Source organism: Aspergillus ochraceoroseus, assembly GCF_002846915.1.
Source record: "Aspergillus ochraceoroseus IBT 24754 chromosome Unknown P175scaffold_3, whole genome shotgun sequence".
Taxonomy (NCBI): domain Eukaryota; kingdom Fungi; phylum Ascomycota; class Eurotiomycetes; order Eurotiales; family Aspergillaceae; genus Aspergillus; species Aspergillus ochraceoroseus.
In genome coordinates this window covers 1,433,740-1,460,678 of record NW_024468478.1, presented here as the reverse complement: position 1 = coordinate 1,460,678, position 26,939 = coordinate 1,433,740, and the positions used below count along the sequence as shown (strand labels likewise).

The following is a 26,939-nucleotide window of genomic DNA, read 5'->3' as shown; positions in this document are numbered from 1 at the left end:
CCACCCGCCCTTTGTCCCTCCCTCCCCTGGATTCTCACAACCTTTTTCTTCTTCTTTTTTTCCCTGTTTGGAACACCTCGCCGTCGGACTCTCATTTTCCTGCGGTTTATGATCTCCTCCAATCTCCTGTTCACTGCGTCAATAGCGCCATCCCCATTCATTCAATCACGCAATGGTCCTGTCCAACCCGGAGAAGACTATCCGCAAAATTGACATTGCTCAGGTATGTGACCACTCGTTGGGAAGGTCAAGTAGCTCTCCCACTCCTGAAAACAAGAAGGGAAAAAAAAAAGACACAAGAAGGGAGAATTTTCTAACCGAAGTGCGGCTGCTGTAATTTGTAGGTGTCCCTCAACCTCCAAGATCGCCTGGGCCTTGCCAAGGTCAAGTACCAGAATGGACGTCTTCCGGTTCGAGAATCCCGCCAGGGTGGTGGATTACAGTTCTTAGGAAGTGACAAGCCTTCGGATTCCTCTTCGGACATCTCCCACAGTCGTTGCGAAACCCCTTTAACTTCACCTCCCTTACGAACGGCTTCCTATTCCAAGGAGCTCCCTCGGTCATCCCGGAACAAGCATGCTGCAACATTCAACTCGCGGATGATGCAGCCCATGCTGTCAGCTAGTCGAAAACGTCTTCGTTCGGATTCGATTACAGACCGCCCAGTGAAAGCGACCCGTGTGTCCTGGAAAAGCTCCTATCAACTACCAGAGTCCTCCCCCGGGTTTCGTCGCCAACACCACCCCGGTCGTCACCACCTACCCCTGGCCGAAACGGCTCCAATCCCTGAGTTTTCGTCCCCCGGATACCATGTCCACTCGGAGGATGACAATGACCCGGACCTGCCTGTGCATAGTTTTCGGAATGCGAGTTCCGTCGTGGGCTCCTCGCCCCCTCGCACTCCCCCACCGAAGCATTCGTCTCTCTCACGGAACGACCGCACTCTTCGTCACGAGGATGGGGCAGACCTCCTTCTCTATCTTGCCAATTCTCCAACACCCGCCAGCATTGCAAAACCCCAACCCCGAGCCTTCCCTCCTTCCACTCCCCCAAGCCAACATGCGGTTCCGGGAGGGGGGGGCGTGTTCCCCAACTTCGGCACTCCAAATCAGCAGTTCAACTTTGCTGATTTTGTGAACGTCACTCCCAGCCCAGCCCAGCCAGTCTGGGGTGGTCGAACACCAGGAGGGATAGCTCGGACCCCTCTGGCAACCAAGGATGGCAGAAAGCGGTCGAATTTCGATAACCTCCTGCCCCCTGGAGTTGAGAGCCCGAAGAACCGCGCAAAGGGGCCTGGTCTTGTACTGCAACTGGGTGGAGAATTACGACCATAGACCTCCTTTTTTTTTCCCTACCATTTTTCTTTCCTTGCCCCTTTCATTATTGTGGGACTCCTATTATGACCATTGACGACTGATATGTACACACCACGGGATAAATCCCACTGTTATGCCCCAATTATTGTATCTAATTCATCTTGCCACAATTCCCATTTCCCTTTCCCTTTCCCTTTTTCCCCTGTGGTTTATCGCACCCTTGTACAGGACCAGCTATGTTAACTAATACCTATAGGGCCTACCATGCTGTCTATACATACATACCCATTTTCCCCATGTTACGTTATGGCATTTTTTTTTTTTAATTTTGGAGAGTATCTGCATACTTCAATCCCCCACTAGCATCCGTTCCATTCATATTTGTGTTGAAGATGTACGAGCTCCTTGCTCGAACTGTGGATAGGAGAAAAAATATTCCAGCTAGGCTCCTTGATTATTGAGCCGGGTTGTATGAACAAAACCAACGTATACATGACTCTCTTCCCAAAATCAAATATTAAAGAGTAGATATAAGTAGTACGATACACTGAAAGAGATAGGTAAGTAAAGTATCCAAAAAAAAAAAAAAAAAAAAAAAAGAACGTTTATTCCTATTTAGGATATTCCCAACCTGAACCTACTGGCAGGTGGTTGTTCTTAGCGACAAGGAACTCAGAAGATCCATGCAGACAATCAGGCAGAAATCTCGATAGGATCAACTAAGGGAATGCCTGGTTGTAATTGTTTGAAATCGCGTCTCACCATGTGGGGTTTCCTTTGTAATAACATTCGAGAACATAGATCCCAGTGTGAATGATTGCAAGTTATTCAGTACTATGTCCTAGGACATCCACGGGACTTGATTTTGACAAGACATAATATAATCATAAAATGAAATCCCTACAATTTGTATGAACCGACTCGGACATAATATCGAAGAAGTTCAGGTTAGCAAATCAATATGTCCCATTTCCCGGCGCCGGTGCCTCTTTCTGAACGGCCTTGGACCAGTCCGACACAACGCAAAGCGCGGAACGCAAGTGCTCCATATCCAGGGACTCATTCGCATCAAACGCAAGCGACCGCGCACAGCTAACTAGGTTCTTGATCTGACGACCATTCAATTGTGGCTGTGCTAATTCGTCCAACTGACTCTCACTAAACTGGATACCGGGGCGGGCTTGCTCGTCGCTTTCCTTGGTATGCCGGGTCAGGAACATCTGCCATATGTTTCTCCGGGAGGCGAAATCCAGGTCGGGATAGAAGAAACTAAAGTGGATTCGGCCTGTGGGGTTGTTAGGTCAGCTGGGTTCTGCATTCACGGGTCTATTTACTTGGATAGATAGATAGATAGATAGATAGATGGCCTTCCTTACTTTCAAAGGCAGGGTCGAAAATATCAATCCTGTTTGTGGTGAGAATCATAATGCCTTTGTAGTATTCTAGCTGTCGTAAGAAGATAGAGACGAGCGCGTTGCGAACTACATCGGTGTCGTTTCTTGTTTGCAGAAAGACGTCTGCTTCGTCAAGTAGAAGAATAGCATTCCATCGTTGGGAAAGTTCCAGGATGAGCGTTAAGCGCTTGTCTACCTCGGCGGGATCTGTTCCCAGCTCTCCTGCACTGACGGAATAGAGTGGGCGGCGGGTTTCTTCGGACACTGCTTCAGCGGTTAGTGTCTTACCGCACCCTGGCCGGCCGCTGAGGAGACCAATAAGTCCCTTTCCCTTGCCGGCGACGATGTCATCGAAGTGTTCGCCTTTATATGTGTGCTGGGTGACTAGGGCACGAACAAGCTTCTTTTTGTTCGGGTCGAGAACCAACGAGTTGAAGGCGTCGTATCCCCATTGGATGACACGGCAATAGTCCATCCCGAGTCCGCCTGATGTCTTGTTAGGAGGTTTGGTTGCGATGGAAATTAAGATTGAGCCTTACCCCAGAGTTTAGCACCAAAGCTGAATCCAACGACGATGGGGCTGCATATTGCAAATTCGTCGTCTTTCTCCGGAATTTCACACTCGATCTGTCTGTATACTTGGTAGTTATATGTGGCATTTGGTTCGAAGGTTTTGAACGACTTTGCATCCACCATGGCTCTTCCAAAAGACTGTAAGCTGTTAGATCTTGCGTAAAGCACGAAGGACAGGAAGGCAAGTGTCCATTACCGAAAATGTAAACTGTTTGGGAGCGAGGTCCTTATTGAGTATCTCTCGCATTGCCGGCCCATCGCACTCTAAGTATGACTTGTCTCTGATCCCGCAATACCGTTTCCCTCTTTCGACAGCATGCGTGTAAATAGCGTCTTTGTTTTTGGCAAAGTCCAACGGAAATATGTTAAGATCATTAATCTTACGGGCTCCTGGATACTCGTCAATATCGAAATGTTCAACCTTGGCATACCCCAACTTTATGCCGTCGAACATAATGATATCGCACATGATGTTCCAGTAAAAGACGAAATCTTTGGGTCTTCTCGTCTTTCTAGCCTGACGGAAGCGAAGGACCTGATTCTGTTGTGTCAGTTGGTGGTAGTGGTAGACAAGGCAACCGGGGGTGAACAGAGCCCAGAGAAGCCCCCATGTGATTTCTCCTCTACTAAGTAAGGAATCCATGCTAGCGATGTTCTTGCCATGGTCCTCCTCGATGTAAGTGAGTGCAACCGTCAAATCATTGACCAGAATTTCGTTCGGATGGTCCTTGGCTTTCTCAGCTTCAAGAGCGGATTTCAGCCCAAACCGAGAATGATAAAACAAAACCGGATCAGCCTGGCAACGGAGAAGAAAACAATCGAATCAGCTGGTGCATAGCATCGACAGAGCATGTTCAACTTAGGTACCGTTGGGGGGTTTTCCTGTACTAAGCTTTCGGTTCCTGGATTTAGTTCCCGTAGTGTCTCCGCCAGTATGGGGCTTCTGATATCAATATCTGTAGAATGATATTGGCCTTTGGTTGTGATGATGCGCCGCACAACGAGTACTGAGCCTTTGATGTTCTTCTGCTTCTCTTTCTTTGCTGTTTTCTTTAGCCTCCAGTTGTAAGTGCGGCTGGTTTTCGAGAGAGAAAAAAGGCCAATTAGCTTCGAAGAGTTACTGATGCGAATTCAAGGCTGGGACATCCTACTAGTCATAACTAGGTAGGTAATAATCAAGCATTCCGCTGTCAGTAAACGATCTCAAAATATCGGAAAAATAAGATCGAATCCTTACTATTCATCATAGCGTGCAATGCGCTTCTCTGGTGATCCCGCATCGTCCTTGTCCTTCTCCTCTTTGACCTTTGGATCTTTTGGTTGGTCGGTACTTTCTGCCATCTTGTTTTTAGAACAGGAATTTGAAGATCGGAAAAGCAATGTCTATACATAAGCTTGGGAAATCCTCCTGGACTGTAGTCGAGGATTAAATGCCTTCGGTGAAAGAGCTTAGGCCACGATCAGGCGAACCAGGCAAAAAATGAGGGGCTAGGCTTTCGCTTCAGCTCATCCCACAATCTGTTCGCTTGGAGTTTTGAAACGATTCCCTAAGACGGTATGGCATCCTGTAGGCCTCCGGTTATTTGGCGAATGACAGCAATTCCGACTATCCCGTCTCACTGGAGCTGGAGGAGGTCAGTGTCACTCTTTGCTGTTAAGTCTTGTGCCATGTCACCCTCGTTTCATGATGGCCAGTGAAATGGTTGAATGTGTAGATCGACTTGTTTTCTTTTTTCTTCCACTAAAACCATTCTTGTGTCTGTTTTTCTACCTGGAAACCAAGCTGCCTTTCTTGGGAGAAATGATAGCGAACATGGAAAAAAAAGACCCAGACGAGTCCAGCAATGGGTAAGGCCTTTCGACCTGAACTTTAGCTACAAACTAACGACCTGGTTTTGACTATCTAGAACTTTCGAAAAAGCATTTATGGCATATGTTGCTTCCCTACCCGAGAAAAAAAATACTCGAAAATTGATACTCGATGGTTGGAATGCATGCGGCCAGGCCAATCCCGAATGGATCAAGTCATTTGTGGAAGAATCAGAGGCAAGAGTATCTCAAAAGATCTCGATGCGTGTCTTCAATCACATAGTCAAACCGGTTATAACTGCTGTGAGGGAGTACTATGAAATTATAGATACGATGTGTCAAGCCAACCCTTTCCCTGCTGCGATTATTTGGGGAGCTTTGAGGATTGTTTTCGATGTAAGTGTTCTATGTTTATTCAGTCTTCTTTTCAGCCTTACGACGCACCTTGTTCTATACATCGGTTTACTTTACGGTTAAATGAAATGAGCTATATGAATAACTGGTGTGCAGTGCGCAGACCGCTTCGCAAGTCTCTTCGAAACAATCAAGCAGCAGCTTCAAGACCTGACTTTCCATATCGAGCGTATCAACTATTTCGACAAATTGTATAAAGATCCATCCATGCAGACACTGCTCTGCCGATCTTATATTACTGTCTTGCGTTTCTGGGCCCGGGTTCGTAAAGAATGCGAGCGAAATAGTAAGTGATAATTTAACTCCCCTCTTTATGAGATATTCGCCCTTACATAATATAATGTAGCATTTAATATGTTTTTGAAGTCGGCTGCACCGTTTAGCACCAAGAAGATGGATTCTATCATCCTAGATTTAAAAAGGGACGCCGAGGAGATCAAAGACCGCGCAGATATGCTGGAGAAAGGTCGAGCGCAAATTGAAAGGGATGCAAACTCGCAACATCGAGAACAGGAACAAGAGCATAGAAAAGGCATGATTCTTCTATTTTAAACTATGCCCTAATTTACTAACTGCATTGCTAGTCCATCTGTTTGATCGCGTGAAAGAATGGTTGAGCGTCAGAGGCACTTTCCAAGATATCTTAGAGGCGAATCACCGTCGCCACGACAGTAACAGAGCGAATCACATACCAGGAACTTCCGAATGGATTTTCCAAACAACCGAATTCCAGGAATGGACCGCGGAAACATCTAAATTCCCAATCCTCTGGATGAGTGGAGATCCTGGGGCGGGTAAATCGATGCTTTGCTCACGGGCGATTCAATACGTCCAAGACACTGATCCTTCAGCTGCAACAGCATTTCATTTTTTCCGGTTTGACCAGGAGAACTCTGCCATTGACTTGCTTCGAGTAATGGCTGGCCAGGTACTTGAAAACGTCAGACAATCTACGAAGGACGTACCAGACTCTGTGCTCCGTGCAACGGAAGCCCTAAATGCATCAGTTAGGAATGTTATGAGCATGATGAGTGCCATTACATCTTGTTCGGTTCTCCCACGAACTTATCTATTCATCGATGGCCTAGATGAAGAGCTGGCGGAGCAGAGGTGGTCTATAGCCCAAGAAACCTTGCAATCGTTGATTTCATTAGTTACATACAACCCAAAGAAATCGGTGAGGCTTTGGTTATCCAGCCAAGCGCACAATGCAATCATGAAAAAAATGGACCCTTATCCAAGAATACATCTTACAAACCAGAATGAAGCCGATATTCGACTCCTCTTCGAGAAAGGAATACAAGAATTGGACGATATCGACACCACATCCGAAGAAAAGGAGCTCTGGTTTAAGCTCTTGAAGGGGAAAGCAAAAGGGAACTTTCTTTGGGCTTATTATATGATTCATAGTCTCAGCGAGGAGGCCGAGAGTATAGCGGATATGGAGTCTCTCATCAATGATTCCTTACCGAATGACATCAACGAGTATTACCGACGCCAATTCAAACGTATTCCAACTTCGTATCGAGACTTAGCGGCGTGAGTATTTTCTGACTATCTTAACCATGCTACAGGTTTCATACTAATAAGACATAGCAAAATATTTTCCATTGTATGCTTCTCTCGCCGTCCAGTGTCTGTAAGCGAGCTCAGCGATGCCATCGGGTTGATCAGAAACCCAAATCCTTCTTCCAAATCCGATCTGGACCGGAGGAAGCCACGTTTAAAACTAATCCAGAATTTGCTTTCTCCCATGATAGTAGAAGAAACGGGGCCACATGGCGTTGAGAAGCGTTGTCGACTGTTCCACTTAACGGTAAAGGAGTTTGTAAAAAAGAACCCTCGCATCCTGGGTGAAGGCGAGGAAGACGCAGAAAACGTATCTATTGACCCCTCCATATTGGGAGAATTATGCCTTCAGTACCTGTCTCAGCCTCGATATAGCAACCTTCTGGAGAAAGTGGGTGGTGAATGGAAGACAGCAGACGGCGAGTCCCCAGAGAAAGACGTATTTCTGCGGTATACAGCTAAATATTGGTACTACCACCTTGACGAGGTTTCTCCATCAAAAGATCTTACAGAGAAGATCTCAACCTTTCTAAAATCTCCCAATTTCCAGACATTGCTCCAGCTACAATACCTCTACGTTGACAGTCAGTTTGGCGTTTTTACCCTTAGGGGAAAACCGGATCGCTTCAGGTTTCTCAAGAGGGCTTTTCCAAACTGGTTCATCAAATCAACGTCACGAAAACCGAATTTACATTTCTCTCAGGATTACCGGGTTTTTCTACATGAGTGGGCCTACTTATTAGGTTGTGGATGCTGCAAAAGCCAGTCATGTATACTCTCTCGATATGCCGGTCAAATTGACCGATGTCTCTTTGGAGCGCTAGGAGCCGACAACTTCATGTCGCACATGCGGAGCAGGTATTCTAGTTTTGCTTTGAGCACAGGCGATCAGGATGGCATACGGACAACCACGCATTGTTATGAAGGATACTCTGCCTGTGGCAAGGCTGTTTATCTGGTTCAGTTTGTGTGAGTACATTGAACTTTTTTTGAATGCCACATGGTCTTACCTCATTGCCTGGTTGTTTACTGATAAATCTAGATCTCGAAATGCACAGACTCTTCATTTTGTTTGTGAAACCTGGCGGCTTGATGAATTTGGGAAGCCACGATTACAACGAAGACAAAAGCTCGAGGTGGACGAAGAAAGTGCAAATTCTAAACTGTACTTTGACAATGACGATGCAAATCTCAATGTGAGACTAGTAAGAGCGAAGCCTATTGCATTCGACTACGATGCCCGTAGCCTCCGCATCGGCTCTCAGCTTCATATGAGGGATGAATTTGGGGGGTTCCACAAGTTAAATGTTGATGAGAACCCAAAGGACCGATTTCCGCCCTACTTTGAGGAATTCCTAACACAAGGAAAACATGTCATAGTAACAAGCCGGCGGAGCGCGCCGGTTCCTGGTGAGGGGATGTTAGATGCTAATGATCCAGTGCAAGACGTGAATAAACTTTTCGATGAGAGTTGGGAAAATAAAAAAGAAAACGACTTTGAAGACTCCGACCTACCATATATCGATGACTCTTCCTCAGAATCTAGTGCAAGTGAGGAATCTGCATCATCATCATCGGCCGCAACTGGGGTTGATTGGAGTTCTGGCGACGAGACCTGGAGCGAGGCTTCAACAGAGGTTGACGAGGCTATCAACGACGAAAATGCAATCGTTATTTTCAGAGGCTATATAGACAGCTCTGGAACTGAATCTACCGAATATTCTCCCAGCGAACCAGAGTCGGAGGAAGAAGACCCCGAAACTGGTGGTTTGGGGATGACACCTGGCTCGCGCTTCCTTCGCGGCTTTATGGATGATGAGTCTGACGGTGATGACGCTTATATCCTCTTTGATGAATCAGATGAATATGATTCAGATGCTGGTGGTGAATTACATCTCCGTTCTCGATACGGAAAGGCTCGTCTTCGCAAAGGGAACAAAAAAGGAGGCCTGGAGGCATCACTTCGGGTGTTTAGTATTTCTGAAACGGGACTGAAATGCATATTTCGGCTCTCGCGAGAGTTAGATTTAATGCTGTATGACTCTCCTCCTGCTTTGCATCCCTTTGAGCCCTTCGTTATCTGGCCCATGAGTCCGGGAAATGTTCTATTTGCGGATTTCAGCCAGAAGACATGGTTCAAGCGGAAGCTCAGACCTACCACCACATACAGTGAGTATCCCGGATCATCTACTGCTGGCAGCAGACGAAAGTAACTAACGATCTCCATTCAGCCCGTCAAGTGTTTACAAAGTGTCATTTCTCCAAATGCGGTAAATACCTCCATATCGCGATTCTCGAAGCCCGACAAAAGCCGTCCAAGAAGTCAACCAAAACACCGAAGACAAAGAGGAAAGATTCATCAACGTCATCCAAATCGGAAAGCTCGCCGCCTCCCCTCGAACTCGCTTTGTTCGTCACAACTCACCGACTGTCCTCCCGCAAGACCACCCGCGCTCCACCCACGCAGATCCACAGAACAAAGATCGACCTCGGAAGTTTCGAATCCCTACCCGTCTCACGGCTCCCTTTCAGCCTCACCTGGACCCCGTCAGAGCTTTATTTCACCCAGAGCAGCACTGAGCTAACCGTTTTCAGAATCAAGCTATTTGCACCGGGTCCCGGAGAGGAACCTGTTCTGGTGCCTCGGGAGAAAATATTTCTGCCGAAAACTGCGGAAATCAGAGAGGTTCGTTTTTTCCGCTCTGAGCCCGAGTCTGCTAGTAGCGACGGACATGGTGCAATGAGGGTGCTGATGGGTTCGGAAACGAGATGTTCGCGTGTGTTGCTTGGGGAGCCTTCTCCCCATGGGAATGAAGGCGGCTTTCAGAGTACAGGAGCGGCTTGGGTTCCCCATTCTGAGGCTCTGAAAGGGGTCGAGGGGCGTGTGTCCCTACCCGCGGGCTTTTGTTTAGCTAGTGATGAAGATTTTGGTGGATGGGTGAGGTCGGATGATATCGCGGATGTACCGCCGGATAGGGGAATTGGTCAATTAGATCTGAAGGTTGAGCGGTTTGATGTTGAGGAAGATTGTGATGTGGAGCCGTATATTATTTAAGCGGGTCAAATATATAGATAGGTACTATAAACGAACAGTGATCTCCCAACATGTTTGGAATAGCGGTTTTGCTGTACATCCAGCGAATCCAAGAGGGGTCGGTCGGTCTTGTCTATCTCACAAATCCTGATTTACATAGTCATCCATCATTCTTGATCCTCCGGTTCCACATCTCGAGCTGCATCTGCTGCCTCTTCTAACTGTGCGCGTTCAGATTGTTTCCTATAAAGCAACGCCAGATAGTCATCTGTCGTGGCTTCATCGATAGATTTGTCCTCGCGGACTTTCACGAAACGGGGAAACCGAAGACTAAGGCCGCGCGCTTCGCTTACGAGGCCAAGGGCAGCTGTATAAGTCGGACTGAGCGTGATGTCTGCAAAGGCTGTTTCCCAGACTTCCTGTGGCGCAAACCATACATCTGGTTCGCCATCGTACTCGACATAGCTAGGCCGAGATATCACATCTGGGCTCCCCTCGGCGTACTTGTCTTTGTTCGCTTGGTAGAATTTGTCACTAAAGCCGGACATACATTTCGTTACGGCTTCTAGACTTCCGGTGTCTGGGTTGCGGACGGCGAGTAGGATGGGGGACCACCATTTGGCCTTTCGTCCGTTGCCGTGCCATGCAGCTACGGGGATTAGATCTAATGTCTCCGATGAGGCGCTGTAGTCCTTCTTCACCTTGAGCCAGGATTCTAGTCTCTTGTCCGGCTCGTAAGTAGACAGTAAGGCCTTGCGGCGGCCACCTTTCACCGGTTTTTGGCCGTTCGTCCCGGTTTGGGCTTCTATTTTTTCGTTTGCTGTGTTGGCACTGCTGAGGCCATTGGCGGCTGCCTCGTTATCAAGAACTTTGACCATGATACCCTCACACTTGCTCTCTGTAGCGCTCTTGAAAAACTCTAGGACAGTCTCGGAATCTGCAGATGTTGTGTCAAGACTTTTGACCCAGGTGAACCGGTTCGGAATTTCTACAAATAGACTGCGAAGTAGTCCCCTTCGCTCCCGTAACGGTCGATCTAGGAGTGGCGTCCCGTTCAGGTACATAAGGTCAAATGCAAAAAGACAAACGGCTATCTTGATCGCTCCTATTTCCACGTTCTTCTTTGCTCGATTTGTGAGGACTTGGAAGGGTTGCAACTCGCGTGTATCCTGATCCACGGCGACTACTTCCCCTTCTAGAATGAAACTCGACACACCCTCTCCTCGGATCTGAGGCACTAGCGATACAAGATCAGGATACTTTTCTGTCATCTGTTCGAGATGCCGCGAAAAAATGGATATCTTCCCATTCTCGTCGCAATGCACCTGGGCGCGCTGTCCATCGTATTTAAATTCGCAGGTAAAATCGCGACCTTGGAGTTTTGTTAACATCTCCGACAGATCTCGTGTGATGCTGCCCAGCATTGGTCGTAATGGCACATGAAGTTGTAATCCACATCGTAAGAGTAATTCCTCTGTGACCCCAATTTCCAGTAAACAAGGAATGATATCGTTATAGTTGGGGTGTCGGGCATAAGAAGCTTTCACTATTTCTTCCGCACTGCTATAGATATCCGTGATTTCGTCTTTCTTGAGGCGAGCTAATTCTTGTTGCGTGTAGGTAGTGAATTCCGCCCCGTCTGGTTTCGAGTACAAGAATGCCCTTGCAAGCGCAATGAGCATGGTCGTCTTCACAGCCCCGATTCGGAGATTCTGAACAAGTGTTCTAACAACATATCGGCTTTCTTCCGCGCCGCGGGTGTCTTGCAACAATTTCTCCACAATTCTTTGTTTGGTTTCCTGGCTCCCGCTCCCTTTACTCATCGCAATCCTGGTCAGGGATTGATATACACCTTTGATACTTAGTGGCTTTGGTCTCACTAGGGTAAAACTCTGTCTTTTCTTTGCCTCGAATGCCACGTCACCAGCGTCCCCAAGTCTATCGTATAAAGTTTTGAGCCCTTGGTTATTGAGACCGTATATTTTCTTGAACGCCTTGGATATTGAAGACCCCCCAAGTCCTAATTCCGACTCATGATACGGAGGGGAGATGGAATTAGTTGCTAGCCATACGGCGGGGAGAACACTTGATGGGTCTCCTTCTATAAGAACACGCAGGAAATTGACCAATGTATCGACGATTTTGATACGACTAGTTGTTGCATTTGCGAGTACGAATGCTTGGGTAAGGAGGGCGTAGGAAGCATTTCCACCTTCCGTAGCCCAGTGCGCTTTGAGCTCTTGAGCGTACTTGGTGGAATCAAATGTCAAAGGGGTCTGATCGAAAGGAACAGAGGGTGAAACCGTATCCTCTGCGCCGGCGGAAGCTTGTAACGAAAGCACATTTTTCGGTTTGGCTTTCTTCGTTTCTCTTACAGGTTCCGGGAGTATTGAAGCTTCTGGGGCTGGCCCACCTTCTGAGCCTGTAGCTGTACCAGTTGCGGTCACATCCTGATTATTCCATTCGGCCTGAAGCTTGCGCGCAAGAGCTTCATCGGAAAGACTCTGGTCGTTGGCTTCAGGCGCCTTCTGGGATGATAATGGTGTCCATTCTTTCTGCGCTTGTCTGGCCGCCTGTGACTGGAAGAATGACGCTATGCTGCGGGTGCCTTGAGTAGAAGGGTCCGGGGCATCCCTTTTACGCTTTTTGGTGGGACTTGACATCGCAGGACGTCACGTCATGTAGGCTGCGACGAAATATGATTATTTAAATTTGTAGTCGTACCTAACTCCATGGCGTCCGGAACGATCGATGTTGAGAGGAATGGAGGTTGTTGTTTTGGGCTAAGGCGGAGTTGATGGCGATCTCCGATTGATTGGCGACACCTTGCGCTTCACAGCTCGTCCTCACCAACAACTCGGTGTCCCCTCCCCCACCACCACCATCCCCCCCCCCCAAAATGACGAATCCCGTATCAACCCTGTCGCCGCATGAGCGGATGAGAGTGGACGACTACCTGAATGATAAAATTCAGATATCTGCTGATTTGGAAAGTCTCGAAGCGTTGCTCACAAGCTTGCGGGCTCAGCATGAGCTTCAACGAAAGCAGGTCAGGGCATCTTCCCGTTCATTCATCTCGGCCCGTGTTGCAAACAACTAGCTGATAGATAATATATAGCTAGCAGAAGCACAGGAAGCCCTTTCAAATGCCACCAAAGCATCTAACGACCATGCCGAGGCTACTCGCAAACGGGCAGAAGCTTTCAATGAGCAACAGGCCGATATCGATCAACGTCTCAAAGCGCTTACAGGATCCGATGCTAGTGACGAGGCAGCGAAGCGATTTGAATCAAGCATAAAGAAACTTCGGAGACTTGAGCTGTCAAGAGGCTATGTTGCGTTACTGAAGGACGCCGAGGATTTGAGGTATGGTGCACTTGTCTGAGTTGGATATTGCGCCGGAGATGGCTGCTGATATATTATATAGTAAGGAGGCCTTGCGAAATGTACACTCCGAGCCTAGATTGGCGATTGCGTCCTATTCCAGACTACGGAATATCGTTGTTTCCCTCGAAGAAGCCCAGCCCGCCGCAGAAGGGGCGAGCCCTCACTTGGTAGATTATGTGGGGAGACTAGCCTCAAAACTGAAAGAGCAAATGAAAGGGGAGTTTACGAAGCGCCTCCAGGGAACTTTGGAGAAGATGAAATGGCCATCCAAGGAGCTACACTTCCCGGAAGACCTCAAGGCGCAATGGGCCGATAGTGTGGAGCTTCTCCTCGACTTGCAGACCCCGTACGATATCTCTTATACTCTCTTATTTGCGTTGGTTTTTAACTTTCTTTTGCCTTTAGGGAACTGAGCGGCCGTGAATCTGCCCCAAATCATAAGAGTGCTGACCCTCCAATACTGTTCCCACTGGAGGTGATGGTTCATCCGCTCGAGCTTCGTTTTAGATACCACTTTAGTGGCGATAAACCAACAAACAGGCTTGAAAAGGTACAGTCTCATTTTCTTCGAACTTATTTTATGTATAACTATCTAACTCGAACTTTCAGCCCGAGTATTTCCTCGCTCACATTACAGATCTAATCAATAACTTTGGGGGCTTCTTCGCCTCGTCTCTGCAACCCATCTTTGACCAACAGGCACAGGCTGTCGGGCCGAAGCTAGAGTGGAATTTTTATAATGCTTCCCATGCATATATTACAGCTCTCTTGCCAATGTTAAGGCAGAAAATAACAACCTATCTCCCACACATCTCGTCTCACCCTCAACTACTAAGTCACTTTGTTCATGAACTTATGAATTTCGATAACGACATTCGCGAGACGTGGAATTACTTGCCAGATCCGTATTCGGATGAAGAATGGAAGGGAATTACCTGGGAGGTCTTGTCTAAAGAAGGATGGTTTGACCGCTGGCTTCAGGTCGAGAAAGAATTTGCGCTGGCCCGTTATAAGGAGATCGTGGACACCCCTGATAGTGGCAATATTGATTATGAAGGCGTCGAGTCGTCGGCAACCAAGCCGACAAAAGCTGCAATCCGCGTGAATGACCTGCTGGAAACAATCACCGAACGATACCAGCCTTTGTCGTCGTTCAGCCAGAAGCTTCGTTTTCTCATCGATATCCAAATCACAATCTTCGACCAATTTCACGAGCGTCTGCATTCAGCCCTCGAAGCTTATCTTACGATGACATCTGCAATTGGCCGTACTGTGCAGGGTGCGGACGGTCAAGCCAGCGTTGAGGGTCTTGCCGGTTTAGAGCGGCTTTGCAGGGTATTCGGAAGTGCGGAATATTTGGAAAAGAAGATGGAAGACTGGAGTAATGAAGTTTTCTTTGTCGAGCTCTGGTCGGAACTTCAAGAACGCGTCCGCCAGAACAAAGATGGAGGCAAGAATGTTGCAGGCTCTATGTCTGTTGCTGATGTGGCTTCCAGGACCTCTCCGGCTGTAAACGGCGGTCAAGGTACCGGATCCCAAGGTGAAGGCGCAGAAGGTGCTTTGTTTGATGAGACGGCATCTGCATATCGTCGCCTAAGACTCCGATCTGAGTCTGTAATCACCTCAACACTAACATCAAATATGCGATCTGCCCTTAAGTCTTACACTCGCGTGTCCACCTGGGCAACTATTTCGAGCCCCTCGGCCTCCACAACAGGGCCTCTACCCCCCACCGTTGATCTTGTCCCGGCTATGCAAGCTCTGTCCACCACCGTTTCTTTTCTCTCCCGCGCACTGGGCGTTGCTCCCTTGCGGCGTATAATCCGTCAGGTGCTTCTCTCTACCCAGACTTACCTCTGGAGTAACGTACTTCTCAAAAACAAATTCTCATCTTCTGGCGCATCACAATTGGAGAGCGATGTTGACCATCTCTGCGGCGTCGTCGACGTGGCTCTTGGTTCCGGAGCGCAAGCAGGAGGAGCGAAAAAGATGCTCCAAAAGCTCAACGAGGGCCTTCTCATTCTGAATCTCAAGGCCCATGGATCCAAAGGCGATGATGAGCCTACTGTGGCACAGGAAGGGGCAGCAGATGCCAGCCGATACCCTGGGCTATGGGTAGTTGAAAAGAGACTTTTTAAAGATAACGAGAGTGCGAGGGAAATGCTTGCAGAATTAGGCCTTGAGAGTCTAAGTGAAGCAGAGGCTCGGAGCGTCCTGGAGAGGCGCGTGGAAATTGGAAAGTAGGAAGCTACTTGAATATGAAAAGAATTGCTGCGTAGGTGAATGAACTATTCAACTACAGCTTCAGGCTCTACGCTGCTGCACGTCATATATGATTTTTGATTCACTTCTATCCTTTTTGAGACTCTATATGCCAGCCAACTGATATATAGACCAAACCCATTTTTCCTGCCTAGCATAAATCTGAAATATACACAAAATTAATACCCCACTAAGCATGATGAACCACCACCGGCCCATGGCCTCGTTCCCCGGGCCTTCTCCGCGGAACCAAAGTAGCTTCGTCTGCCTCGAGCTGCTGGACAATCGACGGCCCAACCTCTTCAATCGCGCGAACAAGAGCCTCGACGGTCTCCTTCGTGGTCTGCACATTAACAACACAGCGGAAAAACTTTCCGTTCCCGACTGCATTGTCGTCCCCACTCGGGGGCGCAAAGTCAACCATGAACCCTTTCCTCACAAGCGCATGCGTTATGAGTTCCGTCACCCGGCTATTCGCCCGAGCTCTCTCGATCTCGTTCGAGACAACGCCACGGGCCCGCAATAGCTGCCCGCCCGGTGCATAGTAGAAGCAGACCTGAAGACAAGGCGGTGGGTTCTTGCTCACCAGAATAAAATCCGAGTTCTCGGCAACCAGGGTCGCAAGGTGCGAGGTAATCTCGCACGCTGTATCGATTTGTCGCTCGTACCCGGCTGTTCCGTAATATGTCCAGCCGAGGAAGAGCTTCAGGGAATCTGCGCGTCGTCCGCATTGTAACGTGAGGTCGGCTAGATCCCATACCTCGGGGGAATCGGCTTCCAGTTCGGATTTCGTTGTCATAGTGGCGGAGGCTTCCGCATCCTCGGTATGGAACAAATACCCGGCGGGTAGGGTGTTGGCGCGGTGGAATTTTCGCAGGTCCGCAGCAAGCAGGAAGGAACATGTTACGGGGACTCCTATCATCTTGTGTGGGTTGATGGCGATACTATCTGCCTTTTCGGCACCGGCCAGTTTGTGTCGCTGGCGCTGGGAGAAGACGAAGGATCCACCCCAGGAGCCGTCGACGTGCATCCACATGTTATACTTGTGGCATATGGCGGCGATTTCCTCGAAGGGGTCAAAGGATCCCATCACGGTTGTTCCGGCCGTCGCGTTGACGTAGAATGGAGTCCGGTTCTCCCGCAGTGCCCGCTGTACTAACTTCTCGAGCTCTGCCGGGATCATGCGGCCTTGCGCATCAATCGGTACAGCCCAGACAGCGCTACTCCCCAGCCCTAGCATCTGGGCGGCCTTTTCTATGCTATAGTGTCCATGGATGCTGGTGAAGAGGACAAACCTGTAGTCCCCGTTTCCGTCCTTCTTCGTACTAGGGAACAGATTGTTGCGCGCAATCACAATAGACGTCGTGTTGGAAGCGGATCCTCCCTGGACGGAAATTCCGCCGGCTCTTGGCCCGTTCAGCCCAAACATCGCCGCCAGCTGCTGCCCGGTATACTTCTCAATCACAGAAAGCGCCGGCGAAACCTGGTAGACATGAACGTTTGTGTTGAGCGCCGCTAGGATAAGTTCCGATGCCACCCCAGGCGCATTGGTCGACGCATACAGCTTATCTAAGAATCCCTGGTGCCAGGTATTGACTGAATATCGGAGGACTTTGCGGAGGACCTCGATCAAGCCCTCTTGTCCGCTACCTTGCTGTGGTAGCTCTAATTTCAGGATGTTTTGTAGTTCCTCGGGTCTCTTATAATCAACCAATGATGTCCCTCCGGGCGTGGAATTCGCGTTGACTCCATTTTGCGTCTTGTCAACGCCGTTTGTCTGCGTCGCGAGAGTGTCGTCATCCGCAGACCGGATGAAAGGGATCAGGAGGTCTTGGACCGCGTTTAGAAGCTAGATAGAGCCCAGGAAAGTGGTATTAGCTCGGTATATATATCTTTTATGTGCTTTCTAGACCAGACTCCTCTAATTGGAGAGAATTAGGGTACCGATGCGTTTTCTGACTCACAGTGTGCACTTCTTCTGCGCGAGTTGCAGTAGCGGATGCAGCCATTTCGGCGAATCAAACGATAGAAAAGGGTTCCAAGGATATACAAGAAAGAAAACAAACACAAATATCACCATAAAATATACATAAATATCCAAGAGAGAAAAGAAGAAAAGGAAAAAAAATGATGGAATCAACAGCTCTGTGCGGGGCGACAGTTCTTCTTAGTTCTTCTCGGATCCACTGGAGTTGGCGATGATAACTGGAGCCGTGACATCATGATGGGCCTGGAAGCCTGTGATTTTTGTTTAGTAGCGTATATAGAATCAATAGAAGAAGACAGAGAAAAGAGAACAAGATCGCGCAATATAGTAAAATAGAAGAGAGACTTGATGAGGCTTATTTGGTGCGATTGAGCTAAATATTGACGACAGGATAACAATGTATGCTTCAGGATTAACCCATAAACTTCTATACAAGAACAATAATACCTGGTTCAAAAAGACCCGTTTATGACCCTAAACTCCTGGATTCATACGACATATGCTTTTTTTTTTTACCGTCAACAACCGCTAAGGAAAAGATTGGGCAACGAGCTGTGCACCTTCCTCGATTATGGCTCCGCGGCCACGGGGGTCGGCTGTTCCTTCATGTTCTCATTGGCTTTAGCAGCGTATCGAGCACGCGCGAGTTCAATTTTGGACATGGGCTTTTCGCCAGGGCCGTTGTTGGTATCACCACCTTTGGCTTTGGCGGCCCATTCGCCCCGTCGTCTCTTGTACAGATCCATCGCCCAGTTTCTCCATACGGCGCGTCCGACGAAAGAGTCGCGGAGAGCAAGTTCATTTTGTACCAGTTCCTGTGCCATTCGCTCCTTGACAAAGAAAATATCCTTGGTTGCTGGCCATAACGCGTCAACCACGTGGGACCCGCTGCTGTCAAGTGCAAGCTCTTTCAGGTGGCCCGTAAAGCGGCTGGTAAACTGGCGGCGGAATTGTGGTGTAGAGGTAGATGCTGTCAGAGCTTGTTGTACAACACGAGAAGCTGTTGGTTCCTTGGAGATCTTCAGCAAAGTGTCTGAGGGTAGTGCCAATAAACCGGAGAAAATGAGACCACTCAATGGGCCCGGCGCTGTAAGTATTGTCTGGGCAAGCAGGGAGCCGTGCAGCTTCTCCGCGGCAGCAGATGCCGGGTTACTATCCTGAGTGGATGGGTTCTTCGTAAACTCGGGCTTTGCCTCGCCATCGGAAGCCTCGGTCTCCAGTTTGAGAATTTGCTCTAGCCTGCGAGCTGGGTCGGAGTCGTAGGCACTTTCTAGGGCTTTGGCAAGGGGCTTGGTGTCAACTCCTCGGACAAGACAGCGCTCAATCAATACCTTGGGTACAATTGTGCGCGAACGCTCGAGCAGACTAGGTATTTTGGGTGCAATTTGGTCCATTACTGCCTGTAAGTCGTCCTTTCCCAGTCTCTCCAGGACCCGAAGGACGACATATCCGGCGGTTTGGTTGCGCGCAAGAGAACTCATCTGATCGCGAAGGAAATTTTTGTAGAGGGGCTTGAACATCTTTCCGGGCATCCATCGCACCATAGTCTCAAGCAGACGAGAGCCAACAGGGTCGTAAAGTAGACCACGGATGAAAACCACGCTTTCTGACCCTTCTTGGAAATTCTCATCGGGGATCAACCGCTTGATTATCGCATTGGATTGCTTAGCGCTTGATTTTCCAAAATGAGAGAGCTCCAGCTGAACCAGCACCTGCAAGACCGGGTTTCCAACAGGGTGCGTAGCGAGTGCGCGGAGGTATGTGTCGTCAAGTGTGGAGACCATGTCCTGCATGACCTGTTTCAGTGTGCTCTCAAAGGACTCTGGAACGCTCCTCTTCTCGGTGCTGGTGTTCACTTCCTCAGTCTCTCGAGCCACAAGTCCTAGTCTCTCCTTCTTCCGGCTAGCCACGACCGAGTCGCTCGACGACACATCCACTGGCTCCCCCGCAAGTACAAGAAGTAAAACTCTGACTGTATGCGATGCGAATCTTTCCGTCAACAAATAGCCCCAGTTTCCTTGCAGCTCCTCCACAACCTTCATGAACATCTCCGCTAGCGACAGCTCGGGTTCCGGTTCGTCGTCTTCCTCCTCGTCCTCACCGCGCGTATTTCCTTTGGGCTTCGACGACACCTTCTGGGTGACTCCAGGCGCAGCATTGATGAAAAGTCTTTCGCAACAGTGGCTTGCGAATCGGTGCTGCACAAGCTGTAGGAAATGGCCGATGAACTTGCTAAAGAGTCTTCGAATCTGGGAAATGTCCGACATCGAAATCAACTTCTCCATAAGCCTCGAACAAGATTGACTGCACGCAATCTTTAACTCCTTCCCTCTAGCCTCCCGGTACACGCTGTCCACGAACAACCTCCTCTCCTCAGCATCCTGGAACTGGTTCAACTCCAGCATCTCGTTCGCTCGGCTGAAATACTCTTGCTCATCGCTGTCAAGGAGACCATAAAATTCCATATCACTGCCGGGCGCACCGTCTTGGCCTTCTTCCAACGGTATGTAATCTGCTCCTTCAGTAATCGCGTTCTCGTCTGTCGAAGGCTTCAGTCGCTTGGCCACGGAGTCTTCGGGCGCTTCTTCGCGTTTCCGTTTGCTTTCATCCTTTTTTGCCTTGTCGATCGCTCTGCGACCTCTTTTTTGATTCTCGCGAGGCATGATGGACTGTGGGGAGAATCAATGTGGATAGGACTGTAGCTTTGTTTCTTCTCTGCTCAACCGCTGCAATTTTTTTTTTTTTCTTTTGGGATAAGCGTTGGTCCAAGCGTCCTCCGCGGAATTGAGATTGTTTGTCTTGTTTGCATCCTGGGACACACGCTAGTAAGAATGGTATTCAGGCTGTAACAACACTGGTTGTTTCCATAGTAATTGAATGTTTAGATACATCACCCAACCTACCACCTCCTAAGCCATCCAAAAAAATGAAGCTATTCACAGTCCTCCCACCCACCTAAAGCGCTTCGGGGACAGAATTGCTGTGTGGAGAGTTGCCCCTTTAAACGCTTGTCTTTCTAACTTCTAGCATTGACCCATTCTTTGCCTTCCCGGTATTCATTCCCACCTTCCAATCGAACGATCTCTTGGACATGCCATGCCGCATTAAATATTCAATCTATGCATGAATATTCTCCTGGGGTCCTTCCTTTGTAGTTTTTTGTATCCCTAGGAGCGCCTCCAGCAGTCGTACGCTTTTTAAGCCATGTCCCGCAAGGCTTAATTGCACTGAGAATCTAGAAGCTTAGAAGCTTCAGATGTCTCTTTGGGACGACCAGAACGCTTCCCATCTTCAAGATATTCTATTTTCAGGCGGAAGCTTGTTTTGGGATCATATCCACGCTCTTGTGCCCTTTTGATGATGTTCCAAATCGTGGACTTAGGGACCTCGAGTAGTTTGGAGATATCGCGAGTCGAATGATCAAGGGCCCATAAGGTAAGTACTTGAGCGCGTACTTCGATCCCCAAGAAAGGCATGGCAGGGAGGAAGGCAGGCAGGCAGGCGCGTAGGCAAGTAGGCAGGCAAGTAGGCAGGCAGGCAGGCAGGCAGGCAAGTATAAAACACCGAGGAGGTCGTCTTTGAGAGCGAAATATTGGTGTGAATAGCTTCAAAATGGATTATGTTGAGTGAAGTAACTACATAGTATCTAACCAGTCATAATAAAATACTAGTGTTGTTGTGATCCGATTACCATTCTTACTAGCGCGTGTCCCATGACTTTTGGTCACCTCCTTATACATATGAACACAGGAAATAATCAAAACTTGGTCATGGTCCAGATAGTAACTAACTATAGTTATAGTATATATATCTGTATGTAGTATACATGATTCTTTTTTTTTAAGAAAAAAAAATCCAAGGCTAATAATAATACATCATTAAAAAATACTGAAGAGTAGAGACTTTTACTACACAGAAGAGTAGACAGCCGAAATGTGTCTGCCACACTCAACTCTCTGGCGCATGTTCACATTCCGGGCACCAACCTTGCCCTTATGGAAAGGCAGAATCTGAAGTCTGGCTAGATCATTTTTATCGCCCAATCCAGCTCCGGGGTGGATGTTGATATGGGTTGGTTTGGATATGTTGCTCCTCTTTCCAGTTCCGAGCTGGAAGTGCTCATTTCCTCCCCACCAGAGCACATCTAGACCTGAATCATTGGCGGTGTCTAGGGTCGATGTAGAGGGAGCATCGAGGTGTGTTTTGTTGTCCAATACTGCCGAAACGTGCGTCGTCCCCACAGAAATGTCACTAGGTCGGATCGGAATTATATGCTTCGTATTTTCATCGTACTCAACAAGCCCGCTTAACGCCTTCACCTTGGTAAGGCTATCTTGGAGGTGAGTCCATTTTCCGGTTCCGAGAGCGCCCCAGATACCTCGTCCACAGGTCCAAGTATCTGATATGATGTTACTTATCTTCCTTGGGTCTTCATCGTGTCCAATGGCGTGTTGCACGTCAACTACAAAGAAGCTGTTAGCCCCTCCAGCTGCGATTCCGGTGGCTTGAAGATGCCAGACTCCCCCGCGATAGAGGTTTCTGAAGTGCACGGGGGCCGGGGTGTCGCAAAATGGCACCGACGGATCAAACTCCATTCCTAATTGTCCGAAAGAGTTGTCCCCAAAGGTAAAAACATGGCCATCCTTGGTGAGTAGCAATGAATGGTATTCGCCGGTGGCAATCTGGGTGACCTTTGAATCCTTAGGTAGCTTGATCTCATGGCAAGCATCAACTGGTCCCTTAGGTCGTGTTGCCCATGTCAGTCCAGGGATACCAAGCTGCCCAAATGAAGGGAAATTCTCGGTAGACGAAGCAGCGGAAAAGACCCGTCCGGAGCTGGTCAGGAGAAGAATGTGTTCCAACCCGCCACTGATAGCAGTAACTTTCTCACCGAGCTTCAAGCTTGGCTGCAGTACACGGTAGCTTACACCAGCTTTGCCAGTCCAAAAAGGCACCCAGGAGCCTTCTTCAGGCTTCCTCCCGGACAGCTGGTCATGCATAGCAATTGGAAGTGAGTAAACCTTTCCGTCCCCGGACAGAGCCAGAATACGATCATGGGACATGCATAGCGATATCAAGTTTTTCCCGGTAAGGGTCTTCGCAGGCTTATAGTCAGATTCCGAATATCCCTTGCCCCATTGCACCAAGTCACCATGTTCAGTAATCGCAGCGCCGGATGTTTCTCCAAGCTTGAGATCTCTGAGCACCTGCCCATCGAAGTAAGACATCTTCCGTGGGGTCTTCACGACGGAATCTTTAGATTCTGGGTCAACCACATGATAGACATTTGTTCCCCAAACATAAACCCCCGGGCTCTTTAGGCTTCTCTTCTGTTGCACGAAATCAGAGCTCAGCTCTTCGGCCGTTTTGGAGAGGTCCGGGAAGCTCTTGGAGATCTTGCTCGCATCCCCCTTCGTCGCGTACGTGTAAATGAGAAAAGCAGCGGTTGCTGTTCCCGCAAGCCCTAGTGATGTTTTGATCCAATGTAAGGAAGAGGAAGAAGGTTTTTCAGAGGGGTTCTGCTCGGTTGTCGCATAATTTCGCCGTCCAAGCACAGCAATAGGACGAACGCCACTTCTTGCAAGACGACGCGAGATAGCGACGCCACTGGTCGCCGGTTGCCGTACCCGAGATATCCACATTGTTTGTTCACAATTCCATCAAAAGCGCATATTTATATCGATTGGTTTTGGATTCAAACGATGGCAAAAGCAAGACTGGGGCAAAGGAAGCTCGTTTGCGTCAGGATAGCGTAGGCGGAAGGATACGGCAGAATAGCGGTCCCAAAACGGCCACGGGGAGAATCACAGAGCATTCAAGATTATCGTCGACATGCGAAAAATACGAGAGCCAAAGGGAGGGCATGGTCTTTTGTCTCGTTGAATAGCGCTGTAGGAAGCGCAGCTTGGTTGACCCTTTTCTTTTCTAGATATCCATCCGACCACAGTCCCCATTCAAGGTTCGACAATGGCTCAGCAAGCTACGGGACAGCGAAGTCGCCGGCAAACCGCCCCGTCAGGAATGCCCATTGAACTGAAAGCTAAGGAGATTCCAAAACTAGAGACAGTTCCAGACGACCCGGATGTAATTACCGAAATTCATAATGAGCTCGAATTTGCCCAGTGGTACAATGAAGCGGAAGCTAGCTTGCTTGAGGCCAGCTACGATGAGTACCAGTAGGCATTTCCCCAGTCCGTGTCTATCAGTGATGTGGAAAGCTGACCTTTACCTGCAATTAGGGCGTGTCTTGATGAACTGCAGATGTCGAAGTCCCATCTAGATATGCTGCTCTCCGATACATCGTCTACACTTAATCTCCTCACCAGCCTTTCCGAAGACTTCAAAGCAGTAGATTCACAGACCTCCAGCTTCCAGAAGCAATGCGAGGGTCTGCTATCGGCTCAGAATCGCGATTCAGAATTAGTAGCAGATATCGAATACAATCTTCAATTCTATGACTTTTTGGATCCCGCTTCAAGGAAATTGAACGCTCCAGGTGCGGGGAATACTGTGCGCGGGCAGGACTTTTCAGACATGCTACGACGGCTGGACGAATGCCTGGACTATATGGAGACTCACGTCAGTACGGCTTCTATTATATTTAGATATATCAGCTAATCCGCAGCCTGCAGTCCGACCAGAAGGAGGCAGATGTATACCGTTCCCGATACCGACTCCTTCTAACACGTGCCCTTACCCTCATCCGGGGGCACTTCGTTTCTTCCCTACGAGATATATATTCAAGTGTCTCAAAGAAAGTTTCAGATCAACAACTTAATGACACCGCCATGTCAGCTCTACTGTATGCCAAATTCAGAGTTGGCGCGCCAGAACTAAAGCAGATCGGTCTCGAAATCCAGAAGAGAGCTGTGCCGCCGCTAGATCCGGATCAAGGCACGGAAGCCGAATACCAAAGTCTCCTCAATGAACTTCATGCTAACTATGCCGCCACACGCGGTAAGCTCATCATACCGCTAGTTCGTAAAAAGCTCGGCGAGATTGTGCAGGCCCCTAGCACATCAAAAGATCTCGTCGCCTTTGCGCGCGGAAGCATCAGCTATGTCCGAGGAGTATGCCTGGACGAATTCGACTTATGGGGTGAATGGTTTCACGGACAGGGGGGCCTATATGACTTCCTAGAAACCATCTGCGAGCCGCTCTACGACCATTTACGGCCAAGAATAATCCACGAAGACAAGATTGTAAAGCTGTGCCAGCTGTGCACGCTTCTTCAAACACGGTACTTATTTGACCAGGAAGACGAGACAGAACATGTCGATCTGAACCAGCTGGACTTTTCAGCATTGATCCAGCCCGCTTTAGAAGACGTTCAGACCCGTCTTGTATTCCGCGCACAGGCTTTTCTCCGTGATGAGATTGAGCGCTTCAAGCCCCGTGCTGAGGACCTCGATTATCCCTCACGCAACAGTCAGGTTTCAATATCTGTTACAGAGCAGCAGATATCAGGGAGAAAGATTTCGCATGCCGATGCCTTTGTAAACATCCCCAAACCAACGAAAAACTCCGAGGACAGTGCGGATTCGCCACCGGAGCAAGAATCGAAATGGGATTACGACTCACAAAGTGCTCCTGCCGCATGGTATCCAACATTGCGGAAGGCAGTATGGCTTCTCAGCAGAATATACCGTCTTGTAAATGTACTCTCCTCCATTACCCCCCCCCCCCCCCCCTTTTGCCCCCCAAATTCCGCCAAGCAAAGCGCTAATTGCACCTTGACCAGTCCACTGTATTCGATGATCTTGCACACCAAATTGTTCACCAAACCACTGCCTCACTCCACCACGCCAGCTTACTCATCTCCAGCAAATCAGCCACAGACGGACAACTCTTCCTGATGAGCCATTTACTTATTCTAAAGCAACAGATTGTCGCCTTCGACATCGAGTACGTCGCCCCCGAGGTCTCATTCGACTTCTCCGGCGTCACGAATACCTTCTGGGAACTCCGCGAACGCGGGGGTCTCTTCAACCCACGCAACCTAGTGCGCCTCGTCGGCCACGGTCTACTCCCCCGAGTCGTGGAGAATATGCTCGATGCCAAAGTCGAGCTCGATGGCCGACTCAGAACCATAATCAACGACTTCATCAACAGCTTCGCCACGAAGATGACGGCTTCCCTCCCCGTCAAATTCGTCGATAAGCGAAACCTGCAGCGTGGAGAACTAATCTACCCCACATGCCGGAATATCGAAAACGAGGTCCCGAGTCTCCGCAAGATTCTGGGCGATTATCTAGATGACATTCGGATGAAAGAGACCTTGGTAGGCGCTGTCCAGGACCGTGTAATCCAGATCTACGAGGAGTTTTTTGATAAATACACGTCTTCAGAGAAGACCAAGGGACACCCAGTTAGTAAGAAGGGCAAGGGACGTGAGGATGCTGTATGGGATGTGGATACTTTTGCTGGGTGGTGCGAGGGGATCTTCCGAGTTGGAATCTCGACTCAAGAAGAAGATGATGGGACCACGAGTCGAAGTATGAGTAGGACCGGTAGTCGAGGATCCCAGTTTCGATGAGCTTGAGTTTGGGTTAGGGTTAGGGTTAGGGTAGTAGAAACGTGCTACAAACTTGAATGTAAATATTAGATCAAAGGATCCCTAATAACCACCCAAGTTATGCAGTCATGAGATTGTTCATGTTCATCCAATGCTGGGTGACCACGTTCCAATTGGCATAGCATAGCCAGCATTCCAAAGTATGCAACAATCCGACTCCGTACTCGTCACTAGAAACCGCGGCAACCCAGGGATTTGAAAAAAAAAAAAAAAAAAAAGGGGGGATGCTTAGGGTTTCTGCAAGACCAAGAAAATAATAATAATATACGATACATGTAGCGCTAAGATATGGGAGAGAGAAAACTATCCGAACCTGACAAACAACCCAAATGATATGTCCGTCCGGCACAAAACAACACAACATGATGAAGCCCTAGATGGAAATCGATACGGAATGAATAATAACAGAGCTAGGTATGAGGCGACGACCATTCAAATCTGCGAAAACTGCAAAGGGGAATAGAATATATATATATACGGTTCAGCGGGTTGCCTCTTCCCTCATGTAGCTACTACTAGCATGGTTTCAAAGAACATGGCGAATCTTCGCCCCGAGCTCGGTGTCGGCGAAATTATACTTTGGATCCGGCTCGCAAAAAGGATGGGTGAGGAGGGTTTC

The 26,939-nt window shown here is 48.6% G+C and overlaps 9 protein-coding genes across 9 annotated transcripts; 4 read left to right on the top strand and 5 right to left on the bottom strand.

Annotated features, from left to right (window-relative positions):
* The first annotated feature begins 6 nt into the window (after nt 1-6).
* P175DRAFT_0500646 (uncharacterized protein) lies at nt 7-1,684 on the top strand. The gene is made up of 2 exons (XM_040896995.1): nt 7-223; nt 345-1,684. Exons 1-2 carry the CDS (start codon nt 173-175, stop codon nt 1,332-1,334), a joined length of 1,041 nt encoding a protein of 346 aa, XP_040753160.1. The 5' UTR covers nt 7-172; the 3' UTR covers nt 1,335-1,684.
* Nucleotides 1,685-2,272: 588 nt separating this feature from the next.
* P175DRAFT_0492393 (ATP-binding protein) lies at nt 2,273-4,624 on the bottom strand (the record flags this gene model as incomplete). Its single annotated transcript, XM_040895890.1, has 6 exons — nt 2,273-2,601; nt 2,693-3,196; nt 3,250-3,421; nt 3,480-4,079; nt 4,151-4,358; nt 4,521-4,624. The coding sequence occupies 6 exons, from the start codon at nt 4,622-4,624 to the stop codon at nt 2,273-2,275; spliced, it is 1,917 nt and encodes a 638-aa protein (XP_040753159.1).
* Nucleotides 4,625-5,096: 472 nt separating this feature from the next.
* P175DRAFT_0492392 (uncharacterized protein) lies at nt 5,097-10,130 on the top strand (the record flags this gene model as incomplete). The annotated part of the gene is made up of 8 exons (XM_040895889.1): nt 5,097-5,131; nt 5,191-5,488; nt 5,603-5,792; nt 5,853-5,972; nt 6,091-7,045; nt 7,103-8,044; nt 8,118-9,244; nt 9,307-10,130. The coding sequence occupies 8 exons, from the start codon at nt 5,097-5,099 to the stop codon at nt 10,128-10,130; spliced, it is 4,491 nt and encodes a 1,496-aa protein (XP_040753158.1).
* A 146-nt stretch (nt 10,131-10,276) lies between these two features.
* Nucleotides 10,277-12,772, bottom strand: P175DRAFT_0531289 (putative DNA ligase I; the record flags this gene model as incomplete). The annotated part of the gene is made up of 1 exon (XM_040899859.1): nt 10,277-12,772. One exon carries the CDS (start codon nt 12,770-12,772, stop codon nt 10,277-10,279), a length of 2,496 nt encoding a protein of 831 aa, XP_040753157.1.
* Nucleotides 12,773-13,008: 236 nt separating this feature from the next.
* P175DRAFT_0435452 (RINT-1 family protein) lies at nt 13,009-15,740 on the top strand (the record flags this gene model as incomplete). The annotated part of the gene is made up of 5 exons (XM_040893732.1): nt 13,009-13,158; nt 13,228-13,475; nt 13,537-13,842; nt 13,902-14,046; nt 14,106-15,740. 5 exons carry the CDS (start codon nt 13,009-13,011, stop codon nt 15,738-15,740), a joined length of 2,484 nt encoding a protein of 827 aa, XP_040753156.1.
* Nucleotides 15,741-15,817: 77 nt separating this feature from the next.
* On the bottom strand, nt 15,818-17,844 carry P175DRAFT_0500644 (pyridoxal phosphate-dependent decarboxylase family protein). The gene is made up of 2 exons (XM_040896994.1): nt 17,723-17,844; nt 15,818-17,607 (listed from the first exon to the last, which is right to left on the bottom strand). The coding sequence occupies exons 1-2, from the start codon at nt 17,765-17,767 to the stop codon at nt 15,949-15,951; spliced, it is 1,704 nt and encodes a 567-aa protein (XP_040753155.1). The 5' UTR covers nt 17,768-17,844; the 3' UTR covers nt 15,818-15,948.
* A 283-nt stretch (nt 17,845-18,127) lies between these two features.
* nop9 (RNA-binding RNA processing protein NOP9) lies at nt 18,128-20,442 on the bottom strand. The gene has a single exon (XM_040895314.1). The coding sequence runs from the start codon at nt 20,406-20,408 to the stop codon at nt 18,315-18,317; it is 2,094 nt and encodes a 697-aa protein (XP_040753154.1). The 5' UTR covers nt 20,409-20,442; the 3' UTR covers nt 18,128-18,314.
* A 1,062-nt stretch (nt 20,443-21,504) lies between these two features.
* P175DRAFT_0522978 (RCC1 domain-containing protein) lies at nt 21,505-23,438 on the bottom strand. The gene has a single exon (XM_040899289.1). The coding sequence runs from the start codon at nt 23,385-23,387 to the stop codon at nt 21,654-21,656; it is 1,734 nt and encodes a 577-aa protein (XP_040753153.1). The 5' UTR covers nt 23,388-23,438; the 3' UTR covers nt 21,505-21,653.
* A 141-nt stretch (nt 23,439-23,579) lies between these two features.
* Nucleotides 23,580-26,424, top strand: P175DRAFT_0456728 (Golgi transport complex subunit COG3). The gene is made up of 4 exons (XM_040894635.1): nt 23,580-23,921; nt 23,985-24,324; nt 24,378-25,403; nt 25,487-26,424. Exons 1-4 carry the CDS (start codon nt 23,713-23,715, stop codon nt 26,279-26,281), a joined length of 2,370 nt encoding a protein of 789 aa, XP_040753152.1. The 5' UTR covers nt 23,580-23,712; the 3' UTR covers nt 26,282-26,424.
* Nucleotides 26,425-26,939: the final 515 nt, after the last annotated feature.